General features: G+C 36.2%; 1 protein-coding gene across 1 annotated transcript; it reads left to right on the top strand.

The window, feature by feature from the left end:
• Nucleotides 1–8,316: 8,316 nt before the first annotated feature.
• Nucleotides 8,317–27,367, top strand: LOC126368291 (uncharacterized). The gene is made up of 4 exons (XM_050012186.1): nucleotides 8,317–8,327; nucleotides 13,413–13,548; nucleotides 14,069–14,196; nucleotides 24,126–27,367. The coding sequence occupies exons 1-4, from the start codon at nucleotides 8,317–8,319 to the stop codon at nucleotides 24,316–24,318; spliced, it is 468 nt and encodes a 155-aa protein (XP_049868143.1). The 3' UTR covers nucleotides 24,319–27,367.
• The last annotated feature ends 286 nt before the right edge of the window (nucleotides 27,368–27,653 follow it).

Here is a 27,653-nt window from a genome sequence, read left to right as displayed (position 1 = left end):
GGGAGGCCTGTGCCCAGCAGTGGGACGTATATAGGCAGTTTATGTTTTATGTTATTTATAACGCATGTGGAAAGAAAAGCCTCTTAATTTTCATTTTATTACATTGTTTGAGGACTGTAATAAGTGACAATCTATTTGGGTAGGCACTAGATTCTTCTATATTGTGATTTCAATAGAAAACATCCTACAAAAATTCACAAAAAGAACTTAAGTACTTGTTTTCTCATTTCATTTTCTGGATTGCTACTGAATGAAATGAAATAGAATATTTATTACTAGGATTTTCTTTAACAGTACAAAGCTTCACCGTATTCTAGCCCCAACAAAGGTGCTAAACGCGATCAAAGTTTGCAAACAATCTCTTTGTTTCTTTCAAAGTAAAAAGACGACGAGTTTGTTTTCCATTTGCTTTAAGAGCGCAACTTTTTCTCATTTGGTCGGAAGTAAAAATGGGCTAATTGCGAAAAGAACTCCAACGGACAGTACGTAAAGTGCTTAACCCATAAATTTGGTTAGAAGTTCACGAAGATGGGCAATAAAATAAATGCGTTTACGAGAACATCGTTTTCACATCAGACTGCGATGTTCCGATAGCAATCGTCTGTGCTCTAACGTCGGCCATTTTGTCTCTAGGCTATTCTCGATTCGAACTAATTTGAACTACTTTTAAATAATGAATTAGCATCACGACAACGGGCCACTTTAATATTATCCTGCCTATGAATTTGTGTCTAATCTCAAATAAGTACTTTTGAATTACGGCTAAAATTCGTGCAGTGTTATTGGTAACTTACTGTCATATAAACTAACGATATTTTCCACTATACCAACTAACCAATTTTACGTGGGTAGGTGGGAAAGATACTTTACCTAAGTATTAGTTCTACTTACGTGGGTATTCTAGGATCTGTGACCTAAGTAAACAATTAAGCTCAACACAGCAATGAATGTACCCACACCACTATTTGCAACCCTAGTTTCAAGTTAAATTCGGAACGGGTATAATAATAGCCAGTGGGAATAGAGACACACCCTAAGAGCTTTGTCCGCTTCTATCCGTATTTCCTGTTATCGCCCGCGACCCAGTCTAGGTCTGAGAATACTCTCTAACAGTGATTAATATACGTCGTGATTCGTATGAAAATCATCTTAATTCTGAACTGTTGACACACAGTTACTCAGGGGACACGGGGGAGGGGGGGGGGGGGGGGGGGGCTGTTGCTGTTGTCAGTGTTGTCGTCCGTGTTGTTGGGTATGAGTTTATCACATTCATGGTAGTCGGGTTGGCAGAGCCACAAGTAATTCGAAAATACTTGCAACCACTCTCGATGCGAAGGTGGATAACATGATGAATCGTATGGATTTAACCTACTATTGAATATTATAAATAATACTAAGTAAGTAGGTGCCTGAGGAGCTCGGTGGCGCAGCGGTAAACGCGCTCCGTCTGCGATTGTTGAAGTTAAGCAACTTTCGCAAAGGCCGGTCATAGGATGGGTGACTACAAAAAAAGTGTTCATCTCGAGCTCTTCCGTGCCACGTTAAGCCGTTGGTCCCGGCTGCATTAGCAGTCGTTAATAACCACCAATCCGCACTGGGCCCGCGTGGTGGTTTAAGGCCCGATCTCCCTATTCGTCCATAGGGAAGGCCCGTGCTCCAGCAGTGGGGACGTTATTGGGCTGGTGATGATGAAGTAGGTGCCTACTTACAAGGTAATTAGTGTGTTTTTGCTTTTCATTGTAGAATTACCTATATATTATTTTAGGATGTCAATAGTTTGATGATTATAATCATATTATGATAAATATCGACCTTAAACCTTGCTGGTAATAAGTAGCATATTTTATCTTAGATCCTAATTTTGTATGACACAGAACTTACATATTTTCTACTTAAAAGATCACATTGAAACAATTCATCTAAAAAAGCAATGTTGCTACTTGACATCTGTTGACATTGCGCTGTTACTTTTTTATATACGCAAATGACAAATGAGGAATTTTCAAGTATGCATTCCGTAACAGTTATATACGTACATGGCGCTGTCCAGGTTTAACGTGATATTTTTTTTTTCCCATTGCAATCGTACATAGCAGAAGCACATAAAATTATTGTTGCTTGATATTTGGATCAAATCTTTATTTTGATCATAATAGTAATGGATAGAAGAGATGTTGCACCTTGGTTTAATAAAAAAAGGTTATCATTTATACCCTCAACATACATACATACAAACATAAACTCACGCCTATTTCCCACCGGGGTAAGCAGAGACTATAGAATTCCATTTGCTTCGATCCTGACACACTTCTCTTGCTTCCTCCACATTCATCAATCGCTTCATACACGCACGCCGGTTCAGAGGGTTATACCCTCAAACAAAGATAAAATATGCATAAGTATATCTATTATCCATGAAATAAGAAGGTTAAACGAAGGCAATTCTGTAAAGCGCCATCTATTCTGGAACGTAGCCTGGTAAGTCCCTTATCTTTTAGATGAATTGCTTCAATGTGGCCCTTTAGCCTCTCAGTATGGCCAACTCTAATATTATACCTAATCTCATCAACCTCTGAGCTCAACTTGTTACTCAAGGCTCAATTATACCTACAAGTTGACTGTCCGCCCTAACTTCACAGTCATTAGATACTCATCTTACCCGTGTCCAGAAGATCTTGACATCAGACGAGTTTAATCTTTTGCGACAAGGCATTATGGGTCCGACACCTGTTACAAGGAGTTTTATTGGGTTTCCCTTCGAGTTAATATCTGGAGCTATAAGAGAATTATAGAGCTTCGTTTTATTAACAATCGTATCGTATTGTGGAGAAGAAAGGTTTTTGTTGTTAAAAGTCATAGAATAAGGATTCATACTACGCATAGAACGACAACTCCGCTGCCCAACAGCAGTTGAGCTTGGTTTACCTCACCCCGCTCGGTCCTACTTTCGTCTTTAATCGTATGGGCGTCAGACGTCACAGTTTGCGCGTGTACGATAACGTCAACGTGTATTGTCTGTGTAAAACGTGATTTTTTGCATGAAGTGTCCGGGTTGTGAAAGGGTGTCTGACTTCAAAGACTAAAGTAGGATTCATCACTCGGAACAAAAGACTTATCATACTTACACCACTAGACTAAGTAGGTGCCTACCTATTGGTAACGGTATAGAATACACTTTTCATGTAGCTTTGGCTACCGCAGGGACTTATAAAAAATTTAAAATATTCCTCTCTCATTGCCTCTTTCTTGACACGGAGTCTAATATCTTTATCGTTATCTGTTAGTCTTCATCTCGTAATATTTAGGTCGTTTTTCTTTTCATCCCATAGCATGGATCGTTTCATATAAACTAGATTAGTAAACCCAATGGCAATGGTTCGGAACAAGACGAATAGCTCCTTTAAATTTGTCTCGGTCTCCAGTTGCCCAGATTGTGAAAAATAAGTAACAAAGCCTCGGAAACGAGACTTGTCCGTGATGTCTTTTTTGTTACCAGATTTCTCATTAGCTCCTGTTGCTTAAACTATTGAGTTGGAAGTCTAAATAAATCTGGTTTAAACGGAAATAGAAGTCTAAGCTAAATTGAAAATAGACCCTTTTTTGTTGACGCCTGGGACGAATACTTTACTCTGACATTTTTATAATGAATGATTTTGACATTTTTATAATACGTACCGTACATAAACTCACGGGTGAGAGCCGTCAGCGGTCCCCATTTATCTGGCCAAGTAGTTAATGCCATCTGCGGCAAATCTACAATAAGTCACGTCAAAAAAAAAAAAACATAAACTCACGCTCGTTATTCCTCATAGAGTGGATAGAGGACTATATGCAGCCACCTATACGATGAACCGTATGGCGAGAGGTGACCAATCCATCGCCCTCTCTGTAATAAAAAGAATAGTTTTTCTTGTTTTTTTTTTTAGTTTTTCCAAAATGCCCGTAATTTCATCCAGCATAGAAACGAACTAATTTTATTTGAACTAGAACCTACATCTACCGGCTCAGATCCTAACCAGTTAGCTACCAAGCAAGCAAGGTCTTGGTTTACAATTTTATTGTGCTATAAGACACCGAAGCATACTGAGAGCTCCATCTGTATTACGATACGTGTAATAAAACTTAACTTACTACGTCACTGCAACAGCATAACACAGAATTACTACAAGAAAATCATAGATGGCAGTTGTGTCAACTAAGAGTGGCGATTTCATGTCCTATAAAGTAGTACTTTCACCCTCCGTGAGATGGAACCACATTAATATAAAAAAGAATAATATGACTTTTTAATCAATGAGCTAACAAAATAAAAAAATAGTTCTGTTTATCAGAACCTTGGTAATTAATCCTTTTCTAGTAAGTAGGCAACTCTTTCAAAATGTGGACCTTTTCATGAAATGCTCACGCGTTTGAGACCTAGGTATAATAGAATAGTTGTTATCCCGGAAATCATCCCTTAAAGGGATAAAAGGGGGGTTGAAAAACTAACATGCCACGCGTTATGTATTAACCGAAGTCCACGCGGATGGAGAAGTGGGCGGAAAGCCAGTTAAATACTACTTAGGTTATTAATAGAATACATACGGCTCAGAAATACTTTGTAACTGATTGAAATACCTATGTATAATAATAGGAAAGTTCCTCGAAAAACACAAAGAGTTCAAAGAAAAACTTAGCCTCTTTTAATATTACTTTTCTTTTGAAATCGAGCCAATAAATTCGGAAGGCAGATTGTTTTCAAGAGCTTGTCTAAAAACTATTGGATACTTTCCAAGCAATATGGGGCTTTCTTCTTAGTTGGCAGGATTCGTGGTTATAGTCCTATTTTCTGGGAATGAGGTTGACAAACTCATATGAGCCTCGTTCGCGTTGAAGTCATCTCGGTCAACGATATCCGCATTAATAAAATTATGCGTTGCATCGTGTTATGTAATAGGTACTTGTACGTTCGTTCTTCGTACCTACCATGTAGTGGGTAAGCAGGAAGATTGGGTTGTTCCTATTGCACCTTTTTGACGAAGTTCCGGTCTTGGTTTTGCAACGAATAGAATATAATATAAATTGTTTATTATAAAAGGACATCATCATCATCAATTTAAGAGCCACGCTCTTGTCGGTGTAGCATTTTGCATTCCAGTCTATCAAAGGCCAATTCCTTGACTTCCCTATAATACACACGACGTTAACCTTTTCTTTAATCTGTTCCATGTAAGCTCTTCTTGGTCTTCCTCTTCGTCTCTTTCCTTCTAGATTTCCTCCTATGTTGTTTTTAATAAATTCGTCGTGTCTTATTAGGTGTCCAATCAGCCTTTTGTGTCCTTAATAATTCTCAGTATTTGTCTCTTTTCCCTTACTCTTACTAGCACTTCCTCATTAAAATGACGCCACACACAAAAACAAGCAATACAATATAAGTAATACAATGTAAAATAGTTTTAAGTTCTTATGATATTAATCTTGTTTGTAACGCAATGGATATGTATACCTATCTGTAATGTTGCAAATGTGAGTGTAAATAAATAAATAATAAGTCAATAACACCATTAATAAAAATGTTCACAAAACAATTACAAAAAAGCGAAACAGATGTTCGTTGAATGATCATACATGGGCCTGAGATAAAAGGGCCTCACTCAGCACAAGTCGCGGCGTGAACCACGACGCATATTGAGCACAAGGTACTTTTAGCATTATCCCGCTTTTCACTTACCTAACCTGAAGATTTGACAGGTCCGGTTTTGTGTTCCGGTGTTGTGTTTAGTTTTTATATTGAAAAAATATTTGCATTACACAAAAAGAAAAGTTCAAATGGGTACAAGGAGTATATTTTTTTGTTTTATTTTTGTAAAATACATGCCTTTCTTAGATAAAACCTGTGTGATAGTTCTATAAAAAAAAATCTTAAAACATAAAACTTTACCTAAAATCGCTTTACCGCGGAAAAGATGAGCATGGTCTTAGGTAATCAATAAATATACTTATTCGTTTTAAATGGTGCAAACTCTGACTTTAGTTCATCTTGCAATGGATGTACATTTACCAGTCCTATTAGGAGTATAACCATGAGCTAATATGTTATATTAAATGTATACTCTGCAACATAATTCAGATAACGCAAGGTGAAAAATAAGGCAAACACGAAACACAAAACAAAACCGCTGTAACGAGAATAACCTAACGTAACCTAAACTAAGTATTATTTGACCGCAGAGGTTAACGTCGTGATACATCTTTGGAGATAAGCAAACAGTCTGCACTCCAAATTATGTAATAGACCGCACTCACAGGATTTAACTAACTATAGACAAAGCATAACGCAGAATTGTACATAGGCATAAACTATACACTGGTCTGCTAAACTAAGTAACGCGTAAAATAATTAAAATAACTTTTTAAATACTTACAAAAGATAAACTTTACAAATAAGGACTCGAAAAAGATTTTAATGTGCTGTACAAGTTACAAAAACGCTGATAAAATTATCTATGAAACGTTTGAATTTTAAATCTCTCACTTTTCCTCAACGGCCGTGGTCCAGTGGTTGAGCGTTGTTCTAGCAAGGTTCCGGGTTTGAATCCCGTTGGGAACAAATCACAAAAATCACTTTGTGATCCTTGATTTGGTTAGGACATTACAGGCTGATTACTTGATTTTTTAAAAAGTAAGATGATCCGTGCTTTGAAGACGAGTATCTTTAGTAGTGTATACTAGTACCTTTACTTGCCTACATTTACTATTAATATTCAATACTTAGTATTGTACCAGGGGGGGTTAGCCAAGTTGCAATCGATTATGATTGTGCCAGTGATAAAAAATTATGGGATTGACGTACGGTCACGAGCATTAATATGTATACATTTTAGTACTATGTTACATTAACTTTTTTGACAAATTTAACTGTAAGTCTCACTAAATGTCAAGTATGTTAGTGCGACAGAGTCCTAAAGTGGGTACATTATATTGCTCATGACTGTACAGTAGCATAAGGTGTCAGTCAATCCTGTATATTTTTACCACTGCCACTTACGATTGTCACAATCGTTTGCAACTTAGCTAAGGTCTAGGCCTAGGTACGATAAGGTGCAAAAGTCCGATAAGTTTCTTGCAAAGTAATAAATTAACTGGTTGCACTTAAGACCTACTGGTTACATGACGTTTCAGTAATAGACCAAAACACCTACAAAAACATACATTTTATAACTATGACAACTAATGGTTCATAATTTCACCACTGTTGACAAATAATTCGCTGGGGTCAGTGACTGCACTTTTGCTCTTTGATTGTACTTCACGAACGACGATTTGCACCCGGCCGCACCGCATCGGATTTCATATGCTTCCATTGTTTTTTTTTTTTTTCTTCGGGCAAGTAGTTAATGCCATTTGCGGCAAATCTACAATAAGTTACATTAACAACAAAAAAAAAATATCTTTTTCGTTTCACTTTTAGTCCTAATAAAGTCTATTTCTAACTCTCTCTTTCGTGACTTTTAATCCTCTAGAGGTCAGGCATAAAGTTTTACAAGTGTTCTTGGATAAAAATACATTTTTTTGATAAAAACACTGTTTACCAGAATATTGCGTTCATTATAATGTGTTTGTTTTACAAAGGGCCTCCTAATATCATATTCTCAATAATCATACTAAGGAATTAATATGTTTCAAGAAGTTTGTTCTTCATTAAAGGCGTATTAGAGGGTTGTGCCCCAATTAACGGACGACACATGAGTACTGAGTATAATTAACAAACCTCCCTTACATTTCTATGTTTTATCAAAGATACCTCCAATAACATATATTATGTAGTAACATAAACATTTTCGTTTTCTTTAGCTACACCAGCGAACGAGCTACATCAATGAATTTGTATGAACCTGACACACGAGTTTCGCAAACTTTTTATTTACTTATCTACTTATAGGCATAAACAACTTTTTATCGCAGTGTAACTTCTGTCGCAGACTACTTACTCTTTTGCGGAAATTAAACGAACAAACTCGTCGAGGTGGTTACTGCGACCACTTTCCTCCCGCAAACTGCTTATATTATACGCTCTATATGAGAAGAAGTACGGCAAGTTTGGAATTGTATGAGATTCTGCGGTGTCTCAAACATAGTAGGGTTATATTATAGAAATGGTAAGTAGGAAGGTGGAAGAAGGGCGCCGTTTTCAAATATAGTTTGCGAGCTCATACGAACGCGTTTCTTTTTGTCGAGCAAAAATTGAATTCTTTTGCTGCAGTGAAAAGAAAAACAAAGTTTATTTTGTAGTTGCGGGGATTTTGTATTTGTGCTGATCCGGGGAAATCCGACAATATGGGGATCAGGTAAGAAGCGGCTTACATTTTCTACACAATTGCAAAACTTAGATAACACTGTTGTGTTTCTTGTGGATATTCTTTTCAGTAATCATATATATATATTTATATAGGCTATATATATATAGGCTAGTGTTTGTTATTAATATTGACGGTTGTTTTCCTGCAGTTGTTAGGAGGTTATTGCGGTGATCGATCGAAAAAGTCTGCCAAAATGGGATACAAGTAAGGAAATCAGATTTTCAAAACATAACACGCGCTAACCGACTTTTACAAAGTAATATTTTTGTCAATATATAAACCGTCAATATTTGTGTATCATATTTATGTTTAAAAAGTATCAATAACCTCTTATCAGTGCTTGGTTTTCCTATTAATCTAAGTTATACAAGAACTAACCGTCTTATTCCCGTAAAAATAGAGTGACAAATTATAACTATGTTTTAATCTTGAAATATATTCAACATTATGTATCTTTTTAAATTTTATGGTTTCATTCTAACTTTTTCTACATTTTATTCATTAGTTTTATTTTTATAACCTACACATAATTCTATTATTAATCATATATTTAATACTCTAATAAGTATTACTAAATAGGTTGGTGGTAGTGGCAGAGCTGACAGAGAAAGACCAAATTTGAGACGTCCTTAGAAAAGGTTCAGTACGATCTACTCTGAACAGGCTTGCGTGTATGAAACGATTGATAAATAATGTGAAGGAAGCAAGAGAAGTGAGTAAGGATCGAAGCAAATTAAAGTCTCGTCTTGTCCCGGTGGGAAATAGGCGTGAGTTATGTATGTATGTAGTACTTACATATAACTAATTACATATAACTAACATAGTTATACAACGGTAGCTAACTAAAATACTTAGTTATCATATAGTAAATTTATATTACAAAACGTACTTACGCATTTCTAAGTAAACACTTACGTACAGTGTAATCACAGTGTAATCTTCTTACCGATCCGTTAATGTAAGATCTAACTACAAGCGATATAGCGTCAAACGATAATAAACACTTTTCTTCTAGTTTTGTTTTCTATGCTGCACTGAGAGTGAAAACAATCGCGGGAATGTCATAAAGAAACGAAAAGAGGTGGTTTTGTCTTTTCTATCACGACGGTAGATCGAATATGGGCGGTAGGATGCCCATCAGTCACTATACGGTTCATAACATAACAGACACATTATATCCATTTTAGAATCTCGTATCAAAGTGATTAAAAGTTATCTGATTAAAATTGAAATATATGAATAAGTAACTAATTAATTTTTGTTTCACTAAATACCCAGTGCTCGTTTTTTGACGTGACTTACGTATTGTGAGATTTTCCGCGTATAGCAGGACAAATGAGGAGAACTAAGGGCTCACACCCGGTACAAAATTAGGGACAAGAGGCCTCAGGGTGCCTAATTGAGCGCGAATCTCGGCACGGGGCATCCTCTGAGAGCATTATACCTGAAAGAATTACGATTAATTCTTTCAGATATAATCCCCTCAACTGGGCACCCTTGACGTTCCGCTACCTAAGTATCTGGATTAGGTGCATTAGTTTATTCTTCTAGTTTGCTGTCGATGGCTAAGTGTATTTGATACTTTGACTTCCTATAGTAGTGATAAATTATCAATATTCATGTGACTAGAAAAAATAAGGCAGCCGATCGCTTACTTGTTTGCCGACGACTAAACTACTAACAACCCACTTATCGAGTCTTAGTGGTTCGGTATATGTGCCTATCTAAATCATACATATTAATTTAACAGTAGCTACCACAGTAAGTATAATAGATAAGGTATGCGACTTTTTTTTAAATAGGTTACATTGTCGCTCTATAGATCTACATACTAAACTATAATTCAAAATAACATCATTATCAACTGTTAACAAAAAAAAAAACATGACGGCGGGTTCGCATCCTAGCTCAAGTTTGAATCCCTTGAATTCAACTTTGAATTTTGAATTTGAATTCATTCTTGAATCTAAGATAATTGATATCGCGTGGTTTCTAATATTTGTGCCCGGTTAATGGCAATAGGCTCGCCCTCTAGATGGGTCTTACCTTTCATTAGACTTCAACATAGCTGACAATTAGTTGGCCTCTGCCTACTCCTTCGCGAACATAAGCGTGATGCTTTGTTACGTTACTGATAACAACAGATAGGTAAAAGTACTTAAATGAGTGGTAAAAACTGAATTTACCTACCTACATCATTTTGAAAGCTGGGACGCGCCGGGGCCTAGTTTTTCTAACGCAACAGCATTTAATTTGCTTGAAGTTCTACCTTGACGATGGTGCGTTTTGTTGCCAGTTTTTTAAGGAAGGATATTGACGCATAGGGATTTTTTTTCTAAATCTATTTAAAATTACACTTTTTGTCTAGGTCTGAAGTTAGCGTGTTGTCCTGTACTACAGACTTGACGACATAAACGACGTAAACTATTAACTAATCTATTATCTAATCAATATAAAATAACAGGTTCAACTATTATCAAACTTTAAAACAACATGTCTGAAATTACCATAGCGAACTTGGTTAAAGGGATATGTGAAATTTCCTTACTGTAAAATGTTCTCTCAGCTCCCAAATATATTTCCGCAAGCTTGCGCCAGTACTTGTATCTAATTTTATACTTGTCTGATTTGTTAGAAGCTGCCTCAGGTATTTTAGCCATTAAAGCTTAGCAAGTCACTCAAACTAATCACTTCAGACCTTAGATAGACTTCTCTCTCCCTCATGGACGCCTGGTTAGACCCGTCATTAATTCTGACAGTTTTCATAAAGACCCACGGATAAGGAGCAAAGTTTTTGCTGAGCCTGACAAATGTCTTGAAGGGATGAATGCGTCGAAATTTGGGATGAATTTCGGATGACAGATGGAACTAATTAATCGTCTAATTGAGCCGTAAATACGATTTGTCCTCAAGGTATTGTTGGCTTTTCAGTCGGTCCAATAATTCAATTTTAACAAAATTATTTTTCTTCTTAAATGTTATTTATTTTCTCTGATACTTTAGTAAAATAGGTACTTAGGTACGTTACCCAACTGGGCACCCTCAGGCCTGTTGTCCTAAGTACTTATGTCATAAAAGATAATTTAATTTCTATTAATTCTAGAAGAAAATCTTTATTTTTTTATAATACAAAATTAGGTAATTAGACCCCGATTCAAACAGTCTTGACTCTTAATTATACATATTATGTGTATAAAGAGAGTGAGCCACAAATAACGAGAAAAGTTAGAGACTTACTTGGAAAAGTTAGACTTATTATTATGCATTGAAGGGTAAACAAAACAAATTAATTTCTTTCTCTTTAAGTTTCTTTGTAAATAGAGATGAAATAAAGATTCTGCGTTTCTAAATGCAAGTAGGAAATGAACGTTTTGTGCCATAGTGGAAGTGCTTAGCAAACAGAGTGCGTGGCCTCGTCGCTTTTTAATGGGTCGACACGCAAAACCGGGTTAGCAGCGATATGTTTCCATTGGCTCATTATGAATAGGCAGTTTCTAACATCCTCTCAGAGAACTCTCGGAACCTGTGATAATTATAATCTTTTCGAAAAATTCTCTGAGCCAAGATTTGCGCTATCGTCGAGTATACCTTACAATATATTTACTGGTTGTGTTATGTCGTCGTTGCCAATTTAAAATCTATTATGTGCAATCAGGAAACAAAAAAAACTTCCGCCTGAAAATAATTAATTTATGAAAATAAAAATATTAAAAGATAATTGATATTTACGTACATAAGAGTTTGTACTGAATGTTTTACGAACAAAATACTGTTCGATCCTTAAAAAAAAGAAATTTGGCGAGGGCGACATATAAGAGATTTTAAATTGGCAACGACGATATGCCCCATTTGTCCGGCTAAGTAGTGAAATAAATAGTAATTAATCTAAATACCTGGTAAAATTAAAAAATCTTATAAAATACTAAAGTAAAAAATTACCACCCTATCCAGTTATTTAAGGTCGATACCCGTAACTGTTGGAATACGGATTTGTTTGAACTGTACAAATAGATTTCCGCCGTCCTGATTTTATTTTCATTCTTCTAGCCGTTTGGAATGTGTGTTATCAATTCTTTATAAAGGAAATGTGGAGTCATGTTGTTCGTGTTTAATTTTGGTACCTATCTAACATTTCACAATTCGCTATGATACTTATCTGGACATACATGAGTATAAAAAGGTTTCTTACCCACGCCTGTAAACCACATAACTACCGAGCACAGTAATTCCCCAAAAGAAAATTTGCAGCATGTTTGGTCTCGCCGATACCATAGATAGCGAGGAGTGTATTGTAATGAATTTAAGTGTAATTTACCGTTTTTGGGGATACATAATTATACTATACAGGGTGTTAGTGACATCGTAACGAAAACTTTGAGGGATGAATCAGACCATGATTCTGAGTCGATATCAAGTGTATTTTTCCGTCGCAAAAATCATGTATTTTTTTTAGTTTTTTTTAAATTATTTTCAATTCTTTACTTTTGCGATGGAAAATTCCACTTGATATTAACTCAGAATAATCAGCTGAATCATCCCTCTCAGTATTCGTTACGATGTTACTTACACCCCGTACAAGTACATACGGTAACGGTAGCCATACAAGTAGGTATGGGTGTTAGTGACACCGTAACGAATATTGAGGGGGATGATTCAGACCATGATTCTGAGTTGATATCAAGTGGAATTTCCTGTCAAAAAATTCATGAATTTTTTTGTGTTTTTCCTATCCATACTTTTGCGACGGAAAATTCCACTTGATATCAACTCAGAATCATGGTCTGAATCATCCCTCAAAGTTTTCGTTACGATGTCACTAACACCCTGTATATATGTATTATGTTGTGTTTTATATCAGGTAGGCATGTGTGTGAAAGGTGTGACCACTGAGAATACGACTGACAAAGCACGATACATTTTATCTTATCGCACTGATAAGGGCAGTAGGATGATGAAATCTTCCATTTATTTCTGGCAGTCGTCATCACACTTTATCCACTTTCTTTTTCCATTCACAACACAGAAGTTAATTTATACCGATTTTTGAAGACATAAATTGCATTTATTTTCTAGACTAATAATACTCCTGGCATTGCTCGTCGGAGTCCTATATTGTCTACACCTATTGGTGAAGGACTACCAAGCTCTGACAGCCGGAAGGATACTACGGTTCCTCTTCAAAAGAGATGTCAACTCACAAAACTATTCAGTAAGTGTTTCTGCTATCTCAATAGAATGAATACGACAGATTTTTTAGTAAACTTCCAATATCCGGGATCTCTGCTGCCTTATCTATCAAATTGATTTGAGTCATCGATAGAAACCTATTTCCTTCCAATCTAGCCTATCCGATCCCACTGCTAGGCAAACGACGCTCCCCTTAATTTGTAGTGGTAGATAGATTTGTATATAATCGCTTACCACCGGAAATTCTGGATGCAGCGTCCACCCAATATATTAAAAAGCTCATAAAAGAGTGGTTATTTAAAAAAATATTTTATGACTTTAATAAATTTCTTTCCTATAATAATGTATACACTTAATTAATGTACGTACCAATGACATGTAGCTTACGTTACCTATAAAGATTTGTATATCATAATATTATGCTTTAGATAACTATCAGCGGAATGCGTTCTTTATTTTATTTACTCCCAGTCTAGTAAAGAAGCTACCTATAGATTAAACGTTCTTAGATAAATATTTAACGCTTATTTTTTTTCAAACAGAAACCAAATGTTCGATGGAAAAAGATCCTCCAATTCGACCCTATTCAGTGCGCAAGATTGCTGTATTGTGACATCGGTGCTCGCCCCGCGGAGAACCAAGTACGGAGGGGCTTTGCTTTCATGCTTACGTAAGTTTAATTAACATTGAGATACTTATAGGTAGTTTTTTAGAAATTTCCAAAAAAATAAATTAAGTCTGGGATGATATTATTAAAGAAAGAATCTTAAACATGGTATTACTTTAGGAAGTCTATGAAGTACATTTTTTTACGATCATATTGTATGAATATTAAAAATCAAATTTAAAAAAATGCCTCAAAGTTTTTTTATTTTTTTTTTTATAAAGGCGGGTCCAATTGCTGAATGTTAAAATTCTAAAACGATCCAGTACCTACTATTAGATACTTTAACTAAAAAATCTACCATTACAGTACCTTTCTCTTTATTAATAATAAAAAAGGGGCATTTTAGCAATATATTTTCAATGCCAACTCTGACTCCGTCGCGCCTTCATAGCGAATAAAGTTTATTCATATACTTAAAAATGTATTTTGAGAATCGCGCCTCTTGAGCTATTAATCGCTACTAATGTTATATATAGACTTAAATATCATTTTCCCGATGCGAATACCGTATTATAATCACCGGCATTTGTCATAACGCGGGACTTTCCAGGCTATATTCCTCAAAAATAATATTAATTATAATGATTATTTATAATATTATTATGTATTATTATTTATTGATAGCGCTTTCGAGATTTAACGTGATAATTACCTATTTTCTCATTACTCGGGTATATAATTATTCAAAAATACAATGTAATCCCAGAAGCATATATAAAAATAATATTTGCTTGATGTCCAGGCTTGGACAAGGATGTAGATGATGATTGAAAGTCTTCTTGGTAGTTTCTTAAGATGTATTTGGTAATAAAAAAAAATACAAATTGTGCCCGACAATAACGCGCGATGCGGCTCGTGTGCACTATAATGGACGGACGGTTGCCGACTGGCGAGGGAGGGGCTGAAGGCCCAGCGCGCGCGGCGCGTGATTAAGAACGGCGTAGACACTTGATATTTGGATACACACATAAGTGTAGATTTATGTTGCTACTTATATTACTTCTCTTTATTTTGATCTGGGTGTAATAAAAAGAGTTATTTATACACAAATGCAAAGACAAAATATGCATGTCTGGTATCCATAAAATTAGAAGGTTAAACGAAAAATACAGTGTTTTAAGTTTACGCGGTTATTATCATAATTAAAACACATAATAACGGGTTCTTACCGCGTTTAAATGGGGATATGAGACTCCCCAGTCTAGTCCCCAGTCCAGTCTAGTCCCCAATCCAGTCTAGTCCCCAGTTATTATGTGTTTTAATTATGAAAAATACAGTGCCATCTATATTGTTTTTGAGGACCTTAGCCTGGAAAGTCCCTCATTTTACAATAGTTAGCGTTATTTTAAATAATTAATGGCGAAAAATCGATCGTCAATATATCGATTATCTAGCCCTGACGCGGGCATATAACTATTCCTTATTCTATGATATAACTAAGAAACGAGACAATGGCACGATGCTGGGGCATAATACTCGTGGATATAATGTCCCGCCTCATCGCCGCCTTGACTCTTGATTGTGTATTGTGATAGTCGCGCTAATATTGTTATGCTTTTATAAAGCTTCGTATGCTAGTATAGCTAGGTTAGTTACCTCAGAATGTAACAAAAGTGAACGGTAGAATATTCCTTATTATGGAAGAATGTCGGTCATACTCAGAACGTTCATATTTTTTACTTTCCATTTTCGATTTGCAATTATTACTTAACATACATTGGCTATTATATACAAGAGAGTGACGGAATTGGATAATTTATATTTTGTTATAAAACGCTTTTAATGACTTTATTGATATTTAATGTGTTGATTTGAGCATTCACTTGTAACAGAATTTCGAGCATTCGCCGTTTTAATATTTGTCGAACTGAACAACGAGGCGAGCCAAGGATATAGCCAAACATTGCTATGAACGTTTTCATGAGCAAGTACGCTCGCTAAAATGTTCTTATATTTTTGTCGTATTGTAACATTCACAGAAATGCTCATTACAAGTATATGCTCAAGTTTATCAGCACCTTTAGGTACCTAAAATGGTGTGTGAGTTAAGTTAACGTACATAAACATGTTACTTAAAATGGCTAATATGATACCTACTTTCTCTAAACAGGTCCTATACCATATAAATACAATTGAACCCTTATCGCAATTCAATCGTGTTGTTGGGCTTTCACTTACTTTCACTATCAGCAAGACAATACGTAGATATAAACTAGGTTGTTAGTATTATATGATCTGCAGCTTGGCTTTTAAGGCGATAGTTATTAATTCTAAAGTTTTTTTTGTGGTTTATTATTAGCACTCACCCGTGCTTAGGGAAACTCATCAAAAAATCCGATTCGGATGGGGCTTGAACCCGCAGCGAAGTATTTCAGATAGATGGCGCCGGCGTCGGCTTAATTTTATTTTATTTTATTTTATTTTTTTATTTTATTTTATTTGGATAATCAACAGCGTTACAATAAATGCATGTGTATTGTAGAACATTAATTAAACGTAAGGCCAATAACAGATTACCCCGGATTATTATGAAGTACTTAATAATATTAATCTAAACTAATTACAACATTATGCTATTTTACTATATCATTATATAAACAAATATTTTGTAAACAGGAGAAACTAAATGGGATACCGTAAGCTTGTTCTTTAGAAAACTAAAACTATATTGTAACCATAAGTTGCATTCAAAATAAAAAAACACTACTAAAAACTGTACTTTTATGCGTATCAATATTAGAAAGAAAAGAAAAAGAAAAGAAAGTTAAGTATCTACAACAATTGAAGTATATACTCACCAATCCTACTCTCAATGAGTTTCGTGTGTATGTGTGTATGCAAGTGTATTTTAAATATAAATATATATGTGTATTTACGTATGTATGTATGTAGCCCTACGTGTTTGCCACTTGGGATCGGATGGCAGCTATTCAAATAATCTCAAAAAACCACCATCCACTACTGTGTGTGTGTACCTATTATATTTGTATGCTGAGTGTTTAAAATTTATTTATGACATGGTTTTTGAAAGTTTTAACGTCATACCGGTATGGATCTACCTCAGTAAAGAGTTTATTGTAGGTACGAGTTATTCTTGTAATAGTCTCATTTTGACAGTAATTTGTCCGATGTGGTGGTACATAAAATGGATTAGGTCGATTTAAGGTGCGGAATGAGAGACGCCGTGGGATATTTAAATTAACTGTGCTTACTAATTCTGGACAATCAATTCTGGAGTTTAAGATATTATACAAGAATGTCATATCGTATACAGTTCGCCGGTGTTCTAAAGATTAATGACGATATAGATCGAAAATTTGGCATGGACTGCAGGAGGACCCTTTTTGTTTGATCGAAATATTTATAATATATGCACCGCTTTGATTTTAAATGATATTAAAACTATTCCTACAAAATAAAAAAAAAATCAAAATCGGACTTGTACCTGGCAATTTCTTTCCTGGATTCTGGTAGGGCTCTAGCTGGAACATCACCGATTGAGGAGGTGTACTGTGGAACGGAAGGCGATTGGGGCAACCACCGTTCTACACGCCCTATCTATGGAGTAATGATAGCGATTACTCCACAGACAAGAGCGCAGCTCTTAAATAAAGAGTGAGAGAGACCTGGGAAATTAGAGGTTAGTTATAGGAAGGTTCGGCTTTATTGACTCCACTAAAGATTTACTTACACGCTTCGTACCGACTTGACAAGACCTGCGGGTTCAAGTCCCGTCCGTGTCAAAAGTTTCAATTTAATTTTCTCTTCGTGAGTTATTTATTTATCTAAATTTGTTACTTTATTTGTCTAATTTTATCAAATTGTTAGCACTGAAGGCTTTCAACTAATAACCTCGTTTTAGCTTCCTTTAGGCAACTAAACTCCGAATAACTTCGAATATAAACTCCGAAACGACATCCGCGCCACTTGACGCCTCATCCAGAAATAAAAATACATACTTTATGCCAAGGATAAGATGTAAGGTGCCACGTCTTAACACAGTACTGTCCAAACGAGAATAGACGGATGCAGATTTAACCAGGGGCCTGTTTAATAAAACTTACAATTGTAAATTACAATGACAATTTGATGTACATTGCAGAGTGTATGATCACGAATATTTTGCAGGTTCATATTAGCTACGTAATGAACATCAAATTGTCATTGTAATTTACAATTGTAAGTTTTATTAAACAGGCCCCAGATATCGGACGTTTCCAGAGACTATTTTAAGCATACATTAGGAACGGAGTCCTGAAACGGCATCCGCCATGTTGAGATTTCAATGCAAACCTTCGATGCTTATATGCACATTTTGTGGAGGAAGTGCGCGTTATTGGTATTTTGTAACTGTTTTAGTTGTTCCTCTATACACATTCAGCCTTTATAAGTTCCACTGCTGGGCACAATCCTCTCCTCAATCGACACGAGGGGGTATGGAGCATACTTCACCACGTTGCTCCACTGCGGGTTGTTAGAGGCGTTTGGGCCAGTAGTCCGGACCGACGGCTTTATATGCCTTTCGAAGCACGGAGTCATCTTACTTTTTAACCGACTGCGGCGAAGCAAAAAGGAGGGTTGTGTGTTTGAGCGCTATGTATGTATGTATGTACTTCTCAGAATTTAACAAATGAGGTTGACACCTCTTCTAGTGACCTAAAAGCGTCTTAATTCTCCAGTGGTTAAAGGCTATATGACGGCACGCTAAATTCAATGTGGCGCCATCTAGAGAACATAAACTGAGAACGAAAATATTGTTTTTTTCCAATAATGTTGGATATCAAATGAAAAAGCTTAATTTGCACATTACAAATATGTACATATTACTAGCCTGCACCGAACCTGAACCGTAATGCCAAGGCTAGACCACGGAGGCTGTTAATTGCATCTCATTGTAGAAAGTAGTTTAATATTTTTGTAGAAAGAATGGGTACGAGCGAGTTACGGGCGAGATAATATGCAGTTTGTACCTACAGAAGTACATGCCGCATTGCGAGCCATTGCTAGGAGTGGGATTAGAATACAAGCTTGATGGTTCAAGCGATATACGGCATAGTATGGTTACTATACCTTTACATCCATCTACTACAACGTCAGGAAGAGCATTCAGTATTATTATAGACGCACCTACGATGTACTGTATCTGAGAGAGAAAGCGCCTTAGGCTCGATTGCAAGCGATGTTGTTCTTACAATAAGTGACATAAATTCACGTTTACACATTATGTTATCCTAGTACCTATTGACAGTGGTTCATCATCCTCCTAGCGTTATCCCGATTTCACGGTATACCGATGGACAGTGTTACAAGGGGAATGTTTCCGATGGAAAAGAATATGCATGGTCGATGGATAGACGAATAGCCGATGGACAGGCAAAGACCGATGGACAGGTCTGCTTAGTAATTCCGATGGACAGGAAAAGACCCATGGACAGGTCAGCTTGTTAAATCCAATGGTTGATGGACTAACCGAAATCCGATGGACAGGCTTTGGGCAGAGTTAGTGACTGTGATGGATAGCGAGTGATAGATTGATTGGTTAATTTTGAATTTTAGCTTCAAGTTTTGTTAATAATGCTTGGGAATTTGACGGTCGTGGAGTGACTAAAATATTTAATATGAATTAGAGATTTAATGTTATATTTTAAGCGGGAAAAAGTGTAGCTCGTAGATTTTAAGGATAGTCAGAACGGCCGAGAGGAATAGCTCTGTGAAGTTTCTCTTGTTACAGGAGCATTACCCGGGGACGGGTGATATATCCGCTTATAAGCGGACCCTGCGGAAATGACATAACGCTATGGGGATTATGACTTAGATTTACCTTTCATCGTAATTATGATCCCTGCTTCAATCAAACTGCGTGCTATCATTTTTTTTTCAAATTCAAATATGTCTATTTCAGACATTAACACATCTATAGGGGTTAGTATGAAAGGAAACTTAATAGCGAGTGTTATTTTAATAATTTACTTGAAAAATCATGTTTTTATTTACATACATACATAAACTCACGCCTATTTCCCACCGGGGTAAGCAGAGACTATAGAATTCCATTTGCGTCGATCCTGACACACTTCTCTTGCTTCCTCCACATTCATCAATCGCTTCATACACGCACGCCAGTTCAGAGTAGATCGTATTGAACCTTTTCTAAGGACATCTCCAATTATGTCCAGTTATTGTCTCCAGTTATTATTATGTTTTTATTTCCTTTTAAATAAATGGTTACATAACCATAATTTTACTTCCGGCCACAACTCTTAACAATATCTGATGTAATAAATTCACGTAAACACATTCTATTGTCCGTTGGAGTGTCATTACATCACCGAGAATGTTCTAGATGATTCTAGAGCAATATTGCAATGGCATTCCGGTCCGGTTTACCCCAGTTTACCCTTCTATCTAGACTAATACAAATGACTTCGAATACAATCTGCCTGTTCCAGTTAATATAATGTTTTGTGCTAACTGATGCTTGTTTTGAACGCTATGAATGCTGGTCGGAATGAAATTAAACACATGCTTGCTATAAAAAATGTAGACTGTATTTTGTTAATAAACAAAATGTTTGAAAAATGCAACAATAGATGGTCATCACAGTCAAAGACAGAAGAAAGATACAAAGCGGTGTTGCTACATTATAAAAGTTATTTTTATTGTGTGTAATATGATAAGGTGCATGAGTCCAATCAGTTTCTTGCAAAGTAATAAATTAACTGGTTGTGCTTAAGACTCCTGGTTACATGTCGTTTCTGTAATAAACCCAAAAACATCTACAAAACATATATTTTATAATTATGACAAATAATGGTTCATAATTTCACCACTGTTTCCAAATAATTCGCTGGACCCAATGACTGCACTTTTGCTCTTTGATTGTACCTACTACCTACATACGTACACTACTACACCCTCTTCGGACACTTCATACAAAAATCCTCGTCTTTCACAGACACTACACATTGTCTTTATCGTACACGCGCATCTGTGTGCGTGACGTTTGACGCCCATACGAATAAAGACTAAAGATAGGTAAGCCTAGCCCAGATTTTATATAACTCCCTTGCGCAGTTTACCGCTAGGAAGTTTTAATTAGAACCCGTTAGCGTATTCCACCTAATTATGCTGATCAACTATCACGTGAGTTATTTAATTAAGCAGTTGAAACCTTTTTAAATACTGCAGTGCTTCGATAGTGTTCTGACTGAAATGCTCATTAACTTTTTGTTGATGTTAAATTACCCATGTTTGATATACCGTCCGTCCATGCCGTTTGACTATCTCTGGAGGTATATTTCAGATGTAAATAACTTAGGTTTCCCATACTCGGTAGTCAGTTGCTTTTTCTAAGACCAGGGGGGTTAAAAAGGAGCAATAAAAGGGGTTAGAAATGAGCTATTTGATATTTGTTTGCATTGCGCACTTACATTTATATGCGCAAAAGTCACATTGCAATAGTGCTTGTTTAGATGAATAGCTTCGAAGTGGCCTTTTTGACCCCCAGCTAATAATGTAGTTCTTGGATTTTTTTTACTAATATATCGTAGGTAAGTAAACCACTATCTATCAGAGTTTTGGTAAACAAAAAGTTAGATAAAACCAAGTCCATCGAATTTACGACAAAATGGAAGAAAAGTACTTTTTTTGTTATCCCTACTAACCAAACAAAATTCCTTCTTCTTCTTCTTCTATCGTTTGGATTGTGCGGTGAATTACCAACCCCATCAACCCTGGTGTCAGGGTTATTACTGAGCCGCCATAGGCCCCTGATATGACTCATGTAACGACTACGTACCTACATCAGTAAGTAATAGGTTTTTCTTGCAGCTTCTTTTCCCCGGCTATACAGGTTGTGAGAAGCTACAGTAGTTTTAGGCGGATGAGACGTTCGTTATGTAAAATTGACGATTCAAAGTTTAACTATGTTACCTATTGAATAGAGATTTTTTTTTTACTAACCGGGACCAATGGCTTAACGTGCCTTCTGAAGCGCGGATCTTTTTACTTTTTGGACAATCAGGTGATCAGCCTGTAATGTCCTAACCAAACTAGGGATCACAAAATTCCTTGACTTTTGACTTGACTTACAAGCTAAGTGAAGCTAGTTACTATGTACTTTACACAATGCTTATTTACCTAGTCAAAATAAAGGTCTACCCGTCTGCGTTAGTCGTTTGATCGAATGGCGTTGTAAATAATAAAACAGCGTTGTGAGAAAATGCCCATAAGTCCAGCAGAGTTTTACGACCATCTCGGGATGAAAGCTAAAGTCTAAAAAGCTTCGCAAAAAATTAAACTTTGGTAGAACACCTGTTTAATGCACAACCTCCATTATTTAGAGTCAAAGTGTTGTATTAAGAAGATATTTTCATGTTAAGGTTTCGATTTTTTTTTTGTTCCGCTTCCACGAATTTTATCGATATTATATTTATAGATAGCTAACATTATAATTTATTGTCGTAAGTAATTAAAGCTTATTTTCTCACGTAAAGGGAGACTACCCAATGAAGACGATAATGTTCAATATGTAGCAGAGTACAAACTCTGCACATACTGGCCTTTCCTTCTTACCGTCAATCATTTTAAATTTCGAAATTCACATTCCATTCCTTCCTGTGCGTATTCCGGTCAGTCCCTCTGGCAAGCGTCCAAGTCGTCACGCCATCTCTTTCGAGGTCTGCCACGACGCCTGTATCCGTCATGAGACACCCAATGCGTGACGATCCGTGCCTACCGCTCAGGGTGCATGCGACAAACATGTCTTGCCCAATCCCATTTGAGTTGAGCGTAGTGTGTTAGGTGTCAAACGAATTGATCGGGTCCGAAACGCAATAATATACACAACTATAATTATTATCCTTCCTACTTCCAGGAGACGTTTTGTGTAAGTGTTATTTTTACACAGTATACATTTTTCTTATATTAAAGTCCTAATATTACTTATAAAACGGGGTGTGTCATAATAATCATGAGAACAACAATTTCTGCTTCGTAAATGTATGTTTATTTTGCCTTAGGGATACATATTGCATTAAATTTAAGTTACCGTATTAACATTGTAACGAGCAATAACCGTAGCATATTGCAAAACTCCATTCTGTCATAATAACTCCTTTATTGCCATAAGGAAAAATGTTTCATAAGGCGCATACTTTATTAACCTTTTTTTTTCGTATTTTTTTTAATTAACTGTGAGCTGAGTGTTTGGATATTAAAACAAACATGTTTTTCGTAGTTTTATATTATACTCACACATACTGCAAACTGTATCATCTGATAGGTAATAAAGGATGGTATAATCAATCATATTTTATATGTATATACTTATAAACTCACGCATATTTCCCACTGTGGCAAGCAGAAACTATGGAATTCGCTTCAGAATAGATCGTACTAAACCTTTTTTAAGGACACCTCCAATTTGGTCATTGTACGTCCTTCTAGGTCTTCGTCTGTCAGCCCTACCACCAACCATCGCTTTTAATGTATACTTACCTCTTTCGTAATTGTATTATCCATCATCCGCTCTACGTGATAATAATATTTTTGTACAGATAATAATTAATTTATTTTGTCATAAAAAGCTAAGTCCAATCAAAGAATTTATATGATTTTACTGTTACTTTCTTCTGAATTATGAAATGACGGCTATAGAAGCCGACAGAAATCATAACCCTAGTAAATAGTGTACTACTAAAATGGATTTAACGAACCATATACATATATTCAAGCGTTCATCAAGTTGAAGAGGGTGTGGATCTCTCAGTAGACTTTTACAAAATGCAGGGGATGATAGGGTGCTCAATGTCTTCTTGGTGTTTTTTCTTCCCTTCCCACCCAGAGAAGAATTTAAGATTTTTAGATTAAGAAAGTAAATATAGCCTTAAATCATATAGTACATAAGAATTTACATAATTCTTCTTTTCCAGACTAGAACCAAGGGAAGAAGACAAGTCTGCCCAGGAGGAATTCATACGCGCTTACAACTTCGGACATCGCCTTGGTATAGAACAATGCAAGAACCACTACTACATGTGTCCTTTCAACCCTTCTTTACTGTTCCAACTGGTTCAGTACTTGCTTCGGAACCCTTATCCTGATATTCCAGAACCATCTTTATAATAGATAGTGAAGAAAAGTTATATAATCTTCCTTCAGATTCAGTGGAATGCCCAATCACCGCAGCTGGATCACACCGCGGGATTTGCATACAAAAAACCTTGTTTTATACAGAAAATACACATTGAATTTATCATACACGCGCGTCTGTGTGTTTGAAATCTGACGCTCGGGCGCCCATACGATTAAAGACTAAAGTAAGACCGAGGGGGGTGACATATCTAGAACCTAATTCGGTGCTTGTGTTTGACAGCGCGTTTCAAGGTCGTCAGGGACATCTGACTAGGACATCATGGTTTCGCCACTAGAGTCGCCTCATCAACAAAATGTATGCAGTTGAGGTTGAAGATGAGGTAGCGTTACAACTGCATACAGTTTACTGTCACTGGCTATCTTCATATGTGACGTGTGCTTAATGTATGTTACATTAGTTGAGGCTTCCATTTTCCATGTCTATATTCTTCTTCTTTTATCGTGTGGGTTGTGAGGTGGATTACCAACCTCAAGAACCCTGGAGCCGCTAAAGTCCCCTGACATGGCTCATGTAACAACAACGTACTTACATCAGTAAATAGTAGCCGGGATCAACGGCTTAACCAGGGCACATGTAGTGATTTTTGTTATATGTTACCACCACGATTCGAACCCAGCGCTCAACCACTGGACCACAGACGCCAATTTTCAGTGTTCACATAGTATTCTTGAAGTTACCATCAACATAATTGCAATATTTGCAATGATATTAAAATAAAACAACATAGTACAACCTTTGCGTTGACATGATATACGGGTATTGTAGTGCCGCAGATGGCCTACACTACTTGGCTCGGATAAAATGGGGACCACTGAGAGCTCTCACCCAATCTAATGGGGCACTCGTATGGATATGGAAGTAGCGAAAAATATCGTAACAGAAGACAGTATTTGCATCTTTTCATAAAATAAACAAATAGGTACTTATACAGAGCGTTAGTGACATCGTAACGAATACTGAGGGATGATTCAGTCCATGATTTTGAGTTAATATCAAGTGGGATTTTCCGTTCAAAATTCATATTTTTTGTTTAATTTTTATTCTGAGTTGATATCAAGTGGAATTTTTTGTCAGAAATTTCACAAAAATATTAGTCTACTTATATTTTAATTATTTTCAGTTCCATACTTTTGCGACGGATAATATTCCACTTGATATTTTCTTAGAATCATGGTCTTAATCATCCCTTAGTATTCGTTACGATGTCACTAACAGCCCGTTTGTAAGGTGAGGGATTTGAACAGAGCCACAAGTTATTTTTTGACTTGAATTAAATGAAGGACCAGAATACTTTCCCCAAAAACAATGTAGATGGGGTTGTGCAGTTTTAACATGAAAATTACCTACTTGCTCATTGCTCGGGTTCATAATTATTCATAAATACAATGTATATGGGAGAAGTATATATATATTAAAATGACTGTTGCTTAATATTTGGAACACATTATGTATAGGCCCACTACAAGGTGGACCGACGATCTGGTGAAGGTCGCGGGAAGCCGCTGGATGCGGGCAGCGCAGGACCGATCGTCGTGGAGATCCTTGGGGGAGGCCTATGCCCAGCAGTGGGCGTCATACGGCTGATGATGATGATGTATAGAAGCATGTTGCTACCTATATTGCTTCTCTTTATTTTGATATGAATATTAATGGTTGGAAGATGTAATTGTGCCTGGGTGCAATAACAAGGAGCATCATTGATACCTAACAACAAAGATAAAGTCTATTATCCATGAAATTTGAAGGTTAAACGAAAGAAAAACTGTACAGCGCCATCTTTACTATTTTTGAGGAACGTAGCCTGGAAAGTTCCTCATTGTAGGTTTGTTGTTGTTATTATTACTGTTATAACCGAATTCTTGAGAGTACCTAAATAAAATTGTGTGTAAAGCAATATTAAATTGAAATTATATCTAAGCTAAGTAAGTAATGGTGATAATTCCAGCAGACGCCATCTAATTTTATTTTAAGTTACACCTGTCATTTTCTTATCCGTTAAAAAGGAAAGGGACGGATAATCAACAGGCATAAAATTTATGGAATACACGTCAATTTTAAGCAGAAATCTAAAACAACTGGCTAACAATTTTACATCGGCCAATAACCCGATATAAATAATTATGTAGACAGCACGTCAAACGGTTTGCATACCAGCGAGATGCCTATTTTATTCGCACGGGTTATTTATTCATTTTAAAATTAACTTGTTGACAATCATCCGCCCCTTTCCTTTTCGGCGGAGAAGAAAATGACGGGTATAACTTAAAATAAAATTAGGAGGTGTCTGCAGGAATCGGGAATACAATATTTTCTGACGATAATTATTAAGTTAAGTACATGTTATTGTTGGAACGTATTAATTTTGATACATATTATGTGCTGAACATTCTACTAGAATTATACTTACAACTATGTTATGTTGTTCAGGCGTTCACTCACCGGGAGCATTCTCCTGCAATGTAGCGAGGAATAAAATTCTTCAAGCAAAATTTTTCAAGAATTTCTTTATACAGCTCAGTGTACTGGCCAATGCACATTTACTTTTGTAATTGTACGAAATGTGAACAGTGTGAATGCTGCTAGTTTGTAACTACCTTTTACGGTTCGAACTGTATTTACACAGTTATAGTGCACAACAATGCTACATTTCACGAGTAATTCTCGAATATAAACTATTTTTTACACAATCTATTTATCACAATTCAAGCGAATGCTTCCGATAAGTCACCGCCTTAATATTTTTTTTCTTTTACTTTTTTCGGTGCCGTCTCCTACCGGAGGTTAGCAATCATTGCAGGGATCTTCACATTGTTTACGGCAAAAAATATTTTTAATTTTAAGTGTTTGGGATAAAAACAGCTAAATATTTGCTGTCCGAGTGTTATTAGTTATTGTAATGCCAGTCCATTCTAGTCCAATAAAAGCTTTGTTAACTAACACATTGTTACTTTTTGTTGTTACTGTAAACTTTTAAAAGCCGGGAGGGCCAATGTTATAAAATGCACTCCGTTACAAAATGGATTTTTTGTTACTCCTAGTATAGTAGAAAAGTCTATAAATATTACTGGCGGCAAAATATCTCAGTTTCTGTTTAATGATTATAATTATATTAGAGGAGCTCGGTGGCGCAGCGGTAAACGCGCTCGGTCTGCGATTGTTAAAGTTAAGCAACTTTCGCAAAGGCCGGTCATAAGATGGATGACCACAAAAAAAGAAGTTTTCATCTCGAGCTCCTCCGTGCTTCGGAAGGCACGTTAAGCCGTTGGTCTCGGCTGCATTAGCAGTCGTTAATAACCACCAATCC

This window comes from Pectinophora gossypiella, chromosome 7 (assembly GCF_024362695.1).
Source record: "Pectinophora gossypiella chromosome 7, ilPecGoss1.1, whole genome shotgun sequence".
Classification (NCBI taxonomy): domain Eukaryota; kingdom Metazoa; phylum Arthropoda; class Insecta; order Lepidoptera; family Gelechiidae; genus Pectinophora; species Pectinophora gossypiella.
This window is presented reverse-complemented; position numbering and strand designations above follow the sequence as displayed.